The 13,002-nt window shown below is 39.7% G+C and overlaps 1 protein-coding gene across 1 annotated transcript in view; it reads left to right on the forward strand.

The window, feature by feature from the left end:
* The window catches only part of TFAP2D (transcription factor AP-2 delta), a 49,851-nt gene that overhangs the window by 32,123 nt on the left and 4,726 nt on the right, over positions 1-13,002 (forward strand). Inside the window, 1 exon segment of the mRNA XM_048935397.1 lies at positions 2,031-2,144. Within this exon segment, the coding sequence (XP_048791354.1) occupies positions 2,031-2,144 (114 nt within the window).

Here is a 13,002-nt window from a genome sequence, read left to right on the forward strand (position 1 = left end):
TCATCTTTCTTTCTTCATGCAAAGTCACAGTCCATCATGGTACACAACTGTCATCCCTTCTCCCTGTCACTACCCAGGTAATGTTTTGTTGGTAGTGGAGGCACTGAGACTCCACTTTGAGTAAAAATCCCCTTGCAAAAGTAGGTTACTGCCTTTTAAAGGTTTTCATGTATAATAAAAAACTTTTCTTCTTTTCTTTCAATCTGCAACACTCAGTAAAGACTTTTGACATGTGAAGATGGAAGGGAACTTAATTGCACACTTGGTTCTGACACTTCTCTTTGTCAAAATGTAAGAACTTGTAAGATGAACTTTTTCAACAGGTAGAAAGTAGAGGTTGGAGGAAGGAGAGAGGAACGGTGTTGACAGGGCCGACTGGGGATAGCAGATTGTTTAGAAGCCAAAATGACTGACTGTTTTCAGTTGTTGAAAGGAACTGTTTTTCCTCTAAGGATCTGATTCATTAAAACTGTATGCCACATTTACATACATTTCTGCTGAATACATCTCTTTGCCTGAAAGGCTAAGACGATGCTGTCTTTTCAAGCAGTGTCTGAGTCCATGCTGATGACAAGTGTTTAGAGAAATCAGGATTGGATGAAGTCCAGTGTCACAGTGGGAAATGGCTTTCTGCATTCCCTCTCCTCTTAGGATATAGCCGTGCTTTGTCTGTGTTCAAATTGGTAGAACAGCGATATAATGAAGAGTAAAAACAAGTTAGCAGGCTTTCCTTACTTGTAACAGGGCCAAGGAGAAACATGATAAAGAACAAAAAGCTGAGACTACCTGCTTAATTTCTGTTATGTCTCTGGCCCAAAGGACAACCATTACAAGGTCGTGATGAAGAACTTCAACTCTATGTAGGATCAGATATGCAAAGCAAATGTATGCTAGCAGAAATCATACCATAGAGGTTCTCTTCAGTATTAAAACATGGGCTCAGACACAAAGTAAATGATGCACACCCTGTGGCATAAGTTGAGATTTAATAATGTATTATTAAAATGTTAAACTGCTTCTTTGATCTTTGCAGTATCTTCTGTGCAGGTTGTGGGAGACAATCTACACCAGCATCCATTTTCAGGAATCTGTTTTGATGCAGTCACATTCTTTAGGAGCAAAATCATATGAACCTTATCTGATAATGCCAGTGGGTCATAGGATGTGAGAACAACCCCTGGCAACATTTAGTTTACTAGTTTAGGTGTAGTAAGCACAAACCAGCTGAATATTAAGCTAGTATCAGGCAACATAGCTGAGTGTCCAGATTATCTGGAGGGCACTGTGCCCCTTCTGAATTTATGTTAAGTGCCTGTATTCCTGATACACGCAGTGGGAAAGGGGCCAATCAAAGAAGTCTTGAGACAGACATTTGGACATCTATCCTTTTTTAGCCTACTGAACTGTATCATAAACCAATTGAAAGGAAGTGACTTCTTGCCATCCAAGGTCCCAGTAGCATTCTTCTGAGGGCATGGATCAACCTCCTTTCTTCCTTCCTTTTCTCTTTTATAATGAATTAATAGCACATGCATTGAGTAATTGACAAGTTAGCCCAATAAAATAATATCACAAGTATTAAAATATTTTATTGTTAGGTCCTATATAAGGATATCCCTAGTGCTGAGGTATCTTGAGAAGGAGATAGAGGGGAAGATAGATTTACTATCCTTTTTAAAGACCTTAGACTGCTGGGAGGTCAGGCAAGACATATCCTGAGCTCCCGTTGCAAGATGCTGAAACTGGGATCATAGGTCCTACCTACCAAAAGTCTTCATTAATGGTATATATTAATCCTAGCATGGTTTCAGAGATGAATTATTCCTCTTCAAGAGATTCTATATGTTGCCTGCTCTGGGAATTTGGGACAAGGTGGTGAGAGAGGATTAATTTGTTTTTAACTTCTTTAACACTACCTCTGTCAAGCATTTGTTATGAATGAGATCACCCAGTATAAAGTGGCAGTTATGGGGATCACCATTTCATAAAGTTAGCCCTACCTCATTTAAGGTTATTTGCTTTCCTTTTAGACAAATATGTAAAGAATTCCAAGACCTTCTCAGTCAAGACAGGTCACCCCTTGGATCCTCCAGACCGACTCCAATACTAGACCTTGACATCCAGAGACATTTAACACATTTCAGGTATGATTTTAAAAGATCAATTACCCAAAATGTGTCATTTCTGTAAATACTACATATGAAGATATAACTGTATTTGTTTCCTTACTGAAGTTCTATATGTCTACATACGGACTGCAGTATTGTCTATATTCTGTTTGTTATCTGTGCCTGCTAGAAGCTTATACTTACCCAGCAAAGTACCTCCAGCTGGTTGTATTCACCCTACTGCAAGGGTGAGTCAGTCATTTTCAATATCTACTGGCCCAATATCCTTATCTCTAGATGTGAGCCAAATCACAAGCTAATCAAGAGAGAAGAAGATGGTCCGCAAGTGTGGAAATACACATTCTCAGCTGCATTGGCTATATAGATGAATTTAAATACCAATGAATAGAGGAACAATTCAGCTGCATCCTTATTAATTTTCTAAATAGTCCCAGTGCTTCGTCTATGCTTGTAAATCCATTTGAGATTATGTCACTGCGATCACCCTATTCTATATAGCTTATAGATACTTCAGCCTCCAAACCACACTGGCCTCAAAGCACACTGTTTGCTGGGAATGGTCTTGCTATACAGGCTCCTGAACAGCACCTTGGAATGGTCTGATAGAATGGAAGTTTGCCCAGACCTAAACTGTGCCAGAGAGTGCTATAAACATGTAGATCAGTTCTTGTGACAGCCTAAGAAGCTAAGAAGCTGAAGATTTGCTGTATATGAACTCCAATGGCACACTTCATTGGAATTTTATCCAAATTATGGATAGAAGCATGTAGACAGCATACGATTTGCAAGATTTGTTAGCCCAGGTGTTGCTGCACATTTTCATGTTTTCACTTTATGTTGTGTGCTAGATACACAAGTGATGGTAAAAACCTTTCCATAGGGCTATGCTGAAGTAGTGAGATTATCTAAGAGATTTATCAAAGATATGTGATGAAATGTCCTAGAGGTTCTTCTGCCATTGCTTGGATCACAGAGAAGAGTATATAACAGTTTGTAAACCAAAATATTAAGCAGGTTTTTTAATACTATAAAACTCCAGGTTGATCTTGCATATTCTTTAGTGCAGTGAGATGGGATACACTCCGTTCATTGGATGGGCAGATAGCTTCTATGCCCCAGTATTCCAACAACTTTTAGTTATTAAGATTCTGATAGAACATCAGAAACCTACCAGCTAGGTGATGATGGTACCTAATTTTTAGTCCCTCAGGCTTTGAATGGCACCCAAAACATCCACTTCTTCTACCTATGTGTTTCATCAAGGCTAGAAGGCTGGGGTAATGCCTGGTCCACAAATATACATTCCTTTTTACTCTTGCATAGAGCTGTATTTGCCCTATTCATATATGAACACAGTAAGACAACCTCAATTTTATTCTTATGCAGTGATGTGCACACACAGGCACACACCGCCTACCTCTATGCATACTTTCTCTGTTATTCCAAAACACTTAAATACACTTGCATATTAAAGAAAACATACTTATTTAGACAGAATGTTCAAAGAAGGATCTTACTGAGTTACCTAGGCTTGTGGAAAAATAGTTAATTCAAAGAATCACAGAATCACTGAATGGCCCGGGTTGGAAGGGACCTCAAAGATCACGAAGCTCCAACCCCCCTGTGCCATGCAGGGCCACCAACCTCCCCATTTCATAGCAGCCCAGGCTGCCCAGGGCCCCATCCAACCTGGCCTTGAACACCTCCAGGGATGGACGGGGCATCCACAGCCCCTCTGGGCAGCTGTTCCAGCACCTCACCACTCTGTAAAGAATTTCCCCCTGACATCAAACCTAAATCGTCCTTCCCTCAACTTAAAACCATTTCCCCTTGTCCTTCTGTTATCAACCCTTTCAAAGAGTCAATTCCCCTCTTGTCTGTAGGCTCCCTTTAGGTATTGAAAGGCTGCAATGAGGTCACCCCACAGCCTTCTTTTCTCCAGGCCCATTACATGCACACAAAGTAAGTAGGATAGAGGATACCTAATCGCCAGGGATTCCTGTGTTCAAAGAAATGGCAGTAGGGGTAAAATGCTGGCAGCTCCAGCTACAACAGCTGTCAACTGGTACAGCTTCCATCCTTCTTTCTCTGCCTGACTTCAGTGGGTTGGAGTACAAGGCTTCTGTATGTGCTTCTTGGATCAGTCAGTACTTTCTTTTATGCCTGCTATAGGCAATAAGCATTGGACTGTAGATGGGTATCTGGAAAAGTACAGGTCTTGATCCTTCACAGATGCTTCCCTGGGCTTAAATAGGACTGCTGTCTCTCAAATGTGTGCCTGGGAAATGCTGAGTGCTGCCAGACCCATAGGCTGAGCTGAGACCATGTACTTTTTCCATCTATTGCACAGAACTTGAGGTCACGTCCAACTTCTGAACCAGACCTCTAACTCTACTCATTGACATGCGTGTCTCTATTTCAGCCAGGTGTATAACCTCCTGCCATTGTCCATAGGGATCTTATTTCAGCCATTGGAATCTGCAGTGCAATTCAGCAAGACTAACATAAACATCTACCATATGACAAATTTATCTCTAAACTCCATTGACTGATAAGTCTAGTCTAGATCTTGGGATCTGAGCCAAAAGGTACACATGTATACTCGCTTATATTGTAAATACCTAAATTTAGTGTGAGCCAAAAAAAAAACCAACGATTCTCATCTCCTACTTGTGGCAGTCTTCAGAGCTTCGTTGTCTATCACTCTACCACAACTTGCCTTCTTGATTAAATATCACAGAAGGCAAATAAACCTGTCTCAGATGGCAGAGAAGATGTGAGAATTTAACTCATATGTTTTCAAGGAGAACTGATTATTTTCTGAGTCAACAGAGATTCCTCTTCAACGATCACTTGGTTTGTCTGTCATTCTCTGCGGGATGATCCTCAGACTGAGCCAAGCCCTGTCACAGGACATTTGCTGATGAGGATTAGTTGAGGATGAGAGATGAGGGAGAAACTCATGTGCAAGGAGAAGGTCCTTGTAACCCAGGAACAGCAGGCACTGCTTTCTTAGGCGTAGCACAGCCTCCTACTGGCTACAAGCATAAGGAGATGTGTCATTGTACACCTGAAGAGAAAGGTTTCTTTAAAAAATGTTGGCAGTGTCAACCTAACAGCAAGCTAAGAATTCAGATCTTCAACATGCATTGGCCTCCACATCCCTGATCATAGGCCTTCATCTAAAACTAGATTTCTGAAAGAACATGTTGTCCTTATTGATTACAGTGAATTAGAAACACATATGAAGCATTTATGTCTATAGGTAGTTTTGCAACTGTATGTCAGAGAAATATTTGACACTTTCACCATATTCACTGTTGAATACTCTGATAATGCCTACAATAATGAGAGATTATTTGGACTGCCCTAATAAGTGACTTACTCTGACTACGCACACAAAATTAGTCTTACTTATGACCAAAATAGCCAGGAGTTGTTAGTGCTCTGCCAAAAAAAAAAAAAAAAAAGTATAAATCTGAATGAGGAACTACATAAAAACATTATAAATTTCATGATATGCTTTTTCAATAACGAATTTTTCATCTTCATTTCTATCTGTGTTCCAGAACTGTAGGATTAATCACAATAAATTCTCTATGTCAGTGATGTATAAATCTCTAGACTGAGATTACAATTACTTTTGGGAAAGGCATTCTGTAGACTTAAACAAGAACCTCTGATGAAGGACTTTGAATATTTTAGCATGACTTTGTGTTTTCCAGCCATTATTCAATATGATCTGAATTTTGATCACAAGACCATCAGTAATCCCATAAAGTTTCATATAGATTTACCATCACAAGAAGAGGTTAAGAAATTCTGTCTTCAAGCACCAAAAGTTGTTCCCAACAATATGAAATGTTGAGCTTTTATACATATACTTATATGCTTATGCCATATGATGTCAGAAAGAAACAGAACTTTTGTGATCAGGAAAAAAGTGAGAGGAATCACATAAATATACGTTATCAGAATAACCTCAGTTAGGCCCCTTCTAAAGGGCTATAAAATCTGATACCTATTAGAATCCAACATCTACTACTTTAGGGTAAAAGAAAGTGTTTTTTTAGGAATAAATTGCCTCTGGTAAATGTGGAATCATGATCTCTACTTGCTTGCAATGTTTCTTGCTCAACATTAATAATTAAGACTAGGGTTCACAGGCTGGCACAGGTCAAATATGAGCAAATCGGTTTTAAAACTTTAAGCTCACAGTTCTCTCTGATATTTTCCCACCAAGTCCCAGTTCTTCAAGATCTTTAAGCGTGTGTCTCATCTGAAGCACAGGACAGTCCCCATGAAGGGCTCAGAAATGCTGGGTTTGCTCAAACTCCAAACTCAACTTCATACACAGCTTAGAACAGGGGAAAACTTCAAAGAAGCTGCCAGTGAGCCTGAAAACTGCTGAGTTTTGCACAACTTTACCAAATACACAAAAAAACAGAGGCTCATCTACACCCCTGGTGCAGCCATGTTTGTGCAGTTGCTCTGAGATTCCTGTCTGACCTGAATGCAGAAAACTCAAGCCTGCAAGAAGAATAATTTCTCAGTGCTGTATGACCATGAAGAAGCAATTCTGTAGAGCCTCATATTCATAACAGCAATTACTTAGCATTACCTCTGCCAGGGTCATGTCAGTTATGCTTTATTCAAGATGTCTTCCTTTTCAATGCATCTTGAAGTATCTTTCTGCAAAGATGCTGAATTGATATTAATAAATAAAAAGGTGCCAGGGTATAGGCATGTGTTGTCTGCTTGTGCTGTTTGTTAGCAAGATCCTTTGTTTTTTGTTGCCTAATCTAAGAAGCATTGTACCAAAGGATTCCTCATCACAGTGGCACATATATATTTCTAATACATACAATTATTACTAATATATATATTATAATAATAGACATACTATATATATTATAAATATGCATACAGTCTAAGAATTCAGGAAAGCATTAGTCCTTACTAGAGCTCAGCTAGGTGCCTTAGTTGCACTATAAAAAACATACTAAGGATAGAGAAGTCCAACCTTGTCAGGACTAGATCATTTTACCTCATGGGCAAAGTGCTGAGGCAGCTCAGATTTCTAACCATGTGCATAAATGTGGACTCATGAAGAGGTGATGTGCTGTAGGGCTATTCATGCAATCCTTCAACTCTTCTTTGATTCCATTGTGATAAATGCAGCGGAGCAAGTGGAATAATCCTGTGGGTTGTGTCTAGCCTGAAAGCCATGACTACAGACAAAATTAGCATTAAGCCATGGGGCAAACAAGAAAACCCAGAAAAATCCAGTTCCATACTGAGACTTTTTGTCCAGACTCATGACTGTCTCTTTGTTGTCCTCTAAAGGCTGATATGTGTAAATGCATGTATGAGTCCAAACATCAGAGGGCTAAGCCAGCACAGTACTAGAAAAGAACCCAGATGTTCCTACAATATTAAAGAGAGAAACCCATTTCTCCAGCCCTTCGCTTTCAAAATGGAGTGAGCATGAGGAAAGGGAGAGGAAGATACTAGACAGAGAAAATAAATGAGAACAAAAATATTGGGGGGGAAAAAACGAAAAAAAAATATTCAGATAAATCTCAGTTTCTTTCAAAATGCTGCCTATTACTTATAATTCAGAGCTTCTTCTTCCAAAAGCCCCACAGAATCAAATAAAACATTTGTGTACATATGCATATGTCTGTATGTGCAGGAGGGAAAAGCTGAGATTTTAATTTATCCTGGAACTAAAACTGTTTTCAAATCCCACTGATGTCAGCAAGGCAGAGATTTCATCTTTCTTTATTTTTTCAAGACAGCAAGGTTATACAAATCTCTCTAGCATTGTAAATTGGTTGTCTTTGGATTCAGAACAGGTAAAAGAGCCTAGTTTCATACTCAGTGAAACTGAGAGACAGCTCTCAATTATCCAGGGTGATGGGAGGAAAAATAGAGGTTGGAATGGTTAGAGAAAGCAGAAAGATGAATGTAAATGAAATTCGTATGTAGAGCTTTGACAGCAAGTTAGATTAGAAAAGCTTGGAAATGTTGAACCAGGGCAATTGGGAACTACAGCAGAAGAAGACAAGCCTACCTGGATGCACAAGAGCTCTGAGATACACACCCAGAGATCATATGGTGCAGGTTGGTTGTCACGTGAGATGGTGAAGCTTTGCATAACCCTCCAACACCCACAATCCTGCCACTAGTTCAGCAGAGCTGAGTGCTGGCATTGCAGACCAGCAGTTAATTCTGTTGAATCTGAGTCACTGCTAACCAGCACAACCAGCTAGTACAGTGCTGGTGTTTTGATGGCACATAAGCATCTCAGTATGGGAAATGGTTGGCGTTAACTCACAAGTCACCCATCTCTTGGACACCTCTCTCACATATATCTCATCCTGCCACCTCCAGAGCAGAGACGTAGGCCAGATTAACTGATTGCTTTCTGTTGCATAGACCCCTGCTCTGAAGAAAGGAAATGCTTCCGCTGTATTTCAGGAATGGAATGTAGAAATTAAGACCCCTCCCAAATACGCATACAAGCTAATCTTTTAGACAGTATTGACATGGTCCTGAACCCTTAGACACAGCTGTCTATAATGCTTGATTGCTATTGTGGTTTCCTGTATGCATTTGGCCTTGACCAACTCTTTCCATCCTAAACAATTTCCAAGCACAAGTTAGCTTTAACCCTGTCAAAGGGATGTTCCCAGTTGGAATCAGAGAAGTTGCACCACATTACAGGTTAAAATACTTGAATAAAGGAGATGTGACCTCTCACAGCAGAGGAGGAGCCTAGGCACTCTTCACATCACCAGCAAGGGTATATGTGACTAGAGGCATATCCTAGCACCAGTTTAAATACTTAGAAATCATTCACTTGTCTCACAGATCTGGGGATCTAGGGTCACTTTAGCTGTGAAAGGACATTCTGTCTCATGTGCATCTGCCATTACCTCAGTTCAAGAGATTTTGTGAGCCCCATATCACATCTACCATCCTTACCATTATTCTGGATGTCCTATAGGATCTCTAATTGAATGAGTGAGCTTGAGTGGATAACCCTTAAGTTGTAGAATGTTCATGTTGCAAATAGTGGAGAACAGTTGTTATGTATTGATTGGTAGCAATGCCCAGGGAGGTGGGGGAGTCACCAACCCTGGAGGCATTCAAAGAGTATTTAGACATTGTGTTGAGGGACATGGTTTAGCAAGAACTATTGGTGATGGGTGGATGGTTGGACTGGATGATCTTGTAGGTCTTTTCCAACCTTGGTGATTCTGTGATTCTGAGAGAAGCCAAAAAATGTGACACAAAACCTTACAAAAGGAATATTTGCTGAGATTGTACTCAAGAGAACTGTGCACGTTTCTTGGCTTCCACAAGTACAGGCTCTCTGATCTCATTAGTCAGTCTCTTAGTCTTACATTCTCCACTTGTAAAATTAGGTTTAAACATATCTTCTTTGCCTGCTTTTGGGTCACTTGTATGTGCAAGAATTTGCAGTGGACAGAAAGCTCGGCTATCCTACTAATGTCATCCATTACATAGGGAAAGATGAATATCTACTGATTACAGAAGTGTGATCCTGTAAGGTTGCATTTCATCAAGGTGCAATATCACATCCACATCATCTGTTTTATATATAAAAGATTAAAACAGCAAAATAGTGAAGGGAAAACAACTTCCTTGCAAGTGACACTTCTTTCACTGCAGAAACCTTATATAAACAGACAAAAATAATAGGCTCAGAATACTAAAGCAAAAGAATGAAAGCAATCATCATCCTCACAAATTATTCTGCATTTTGCCTAGCCATCCAGCTGATATGAAACACCTTTCCTGTGAAACTGTTTGAGACAAGAGTTTTGTCGTTTAGTTAGTCTCTGAGCCTGAAGCTGTCAGCCTCCTGTGAGTGCCTAGCATCACACTGACAATGTGACACAGAAAGCAACAGAAAAAAAAGCAGAGGCTCAGACACTGGGAGCAGCAAGGAAGCAACGTCATTCTTTCTGAAGGGTAAATGAGAGCAATGAAATAGGTTTTGAATCTTGGAGCATTTTTGTAATTGTAGCAAAAAGCTAAGACCAAATTCTTTCTGCTGGGTTGCAATTACAGATACACATGCACAACCCTTTTGTATTTTTCACTTTTTCTTACATTTACTTTCCTATCAAGAGATAGAGCATATGCTGTCATAATTCCAGTCATCTTAATCAGGGGTAGCAGGTTACTGTTTAGATGCACAGATTGAAAGAAGCTTGGTGTGTGACTGTGTGGTGAAATAGCTCTGGTACCCTCTACAGTTCCCCAGTTGCCATGATTTCTCAAATCTGGCCCTCAATTCAGCTGGTTGAGGAGGACCACACCTCCTAGCACTGAGGTATTTGCAATCAAACCTTTAACCCTAACCCTAACCCTAGCCCTTACCCTTTCTCATTTTGTTCCTTCTTTTACTTGTTTTTACATTTGCCAAACGCATTAGAGATCATTCCTTTTGTATTTTTCCAGCATTCTCTTTCCAGGGATTCTGTCTTCAATCTTAGAATCATAACCATAGAATTATAGAATGATTTGGGTTGGAAGGGACCTTTAAGATCATTGCGTCGCTTTGCTTAGCAGGGATTCTGTCATCTCTTCCTGCTCTGTTCATAATCAAAATCCTTTTGAAAGGGTTGAGACTTTGTGTGTGTGTGTGTAGAGGATGAATTACTAATACAGGCAAATCATTTGAGTTTTATAATGAATCTTCTTATTGTACTTCTTCACAGAGGGTGAAGCATTGGAACAGGCTGCCCAGGGAAGAGCGAAGTCTCCATCCTTGGAGGTTTAAGAGATGTAGGTGTGGCACTAAGGGATTTGGTTTAGTGGTGGGATTTGGTAGGGTAGGTTGACAGTTGGATTAGATTATCTTGAAGGTCTTTTCCAACCTAAATGATTCCAGGATTCCTTTAAGGCCATCATTTCTGGAATTAAGAGATCTGATGAGAATCTGTTTTCTTTCTCTTCATTAACATATAAATGCCTTGCTTATTGAGGAAGGGACAAATGTGTATTCATCAAAGATCGAAAACTGTGGAGACTTGACATTTTTTCAATTCAACACTTCCTCCTGATTCCCAGGAAAAGAACTGATAACTCCGCAATCCTAAATCACTGGGATATAATGTTGCTTTAAACACATAACTGTGTTTATAATGCTTATTGTAATGCTTATACATAATGCTTAGCTCTTCAGTTTTTCTTGTCTGAGGAGATCAGTATGGCTTCTCAGCCATGTTGTCTGCTCCACTGTAGAAGTCTACACATCATAGAAAGTCGGCTGAAACCCATTTGCTTCTTTGCTTTGCTGTGAGGCGAAGATATGATCGCTAAGCGAAAGCAGAAGTTAAAGGAGCTGTTGTCTGTGGGAGGGAGGTGCTTATGCTTTCTCAAGTTAACTAGTCATCTTGAATCTCTCTATGATTTCACTGGTGTATTTGGCTCCACAAGAAGTAATGGGCAGCAAGGCCACTTTTCATCTACAAGGCAGAAGCCTGTGTATTTTTTTTTCTTTTTCTCAGTGAAAACTAGCAAGTCATGGGGTTATCCAGTGTTTTACTGGGGAGATAAGATATGCTGTGCTGGAAACATTTATTGACAAACATCCAAGAGCTTCTGCAAGTGCCATGTGCACCATAGTTCAATGTCTTAATCTTTGGTTTGTTGCTTGAAAAGATTTTATAGACACAGTCCTTGGTATTTCTGAGACATACCCTAGGTAATTCTTCTAAAATCCTGGAAAGTCACCCTTAAGATCCAAAATCCGCAGAGCTGAAATTGAATACTTTAGGAACAGAGAGCATCAGTTTTAGTGCTACCCTCTCACTTTTTCTTTGCTTTTATATGCAGTAAAAGGATTTAACCATGTGGTTAGGAGAGCATGTCTTTGATATAATTGTTTGGTTATGAATGGAAAATAAGCATGAGAGCCTACATTTCAAGGCAGCTTTTTATATGATATTGCCCACTCTGATCCTATAGACTGTTTATCCCTGTAGCACATGCTGGTCATATTCCAGCATTCATCACAATTATCAGTCTAACTTCTGTCATAGTTAGGAAGACTGACCTTCTGAAGTGAGATCATCTCAATTTAGCTTTCTGGGCAACCCTCATAAGGGAGACCTTGCAATAAACAGAAATCAATAGAGGCACCTCTAACTTAGGAAGTTATTTGTATCAGTAAGATTTGAATCTTTCTCCATTTCCTTTACAGCCATCCAAAATCTTATCAGATCTCACTACTCGTTATCTGCCATGCACTGTTAAATTTGAAGCGGTTCTTCACATTTAGAATTGTGGGAAATTTCAAACAATGCATTTGAGCTTGCTTTTTCTTTATTGTTTTGAAGTATTTATTTATTTTAAATGAGGCTGTAAACATTCAGTGCAGATGGCCTCTTGCCCCCCACAGAGAGAGAATCTGTTTCTTCTGCCACAAGTCGAAGTCTCACCAGCCTAGGGTATGAAGGAGTCCTTGAGGTAGGTGCCAAATGAGAACCCAAGCCTTCAGGCAGAGCTGGATCTTTTCATTTTTAAGTAAGGCCATCTTTAAAACATGAGCAGACATAATTGCATCGTAGCACCAGGCAGGATTGCAGGGAGATCTGGATGTCCTTAAGCATAAGGATTTATAATATGTTGGCCTGCTATTCACAGCCTTCTGTATGAATCTCCCTGTGAACAGTACCCAAATCAGACACTTTAGCCTTACCTTTTAGAACAATAAAGTTTCTTGCTTACAGGAGTTGCAATGAAGTGTACTAAAAAGCTGTGAATACCCAGATGATTCCATTATAAAACCTTTGTGTTTAATTTTAGGATCTTAAACACAAATGAAAGTCTT

This window comes from Lagopus muta, chromosome 2 (assembly GCF_023343835.1).
Source record: "Lagopus muta isolate bLagMut1 chromosome 2, bLagMut1 primary, whole genome shotgun sequence".
NCBI classification, from domain to species: Eukaryota; Metazoa; Chordata; class Aves; order Galliformes; family Phasianidae; genus Lagopus; species Lagopus muta.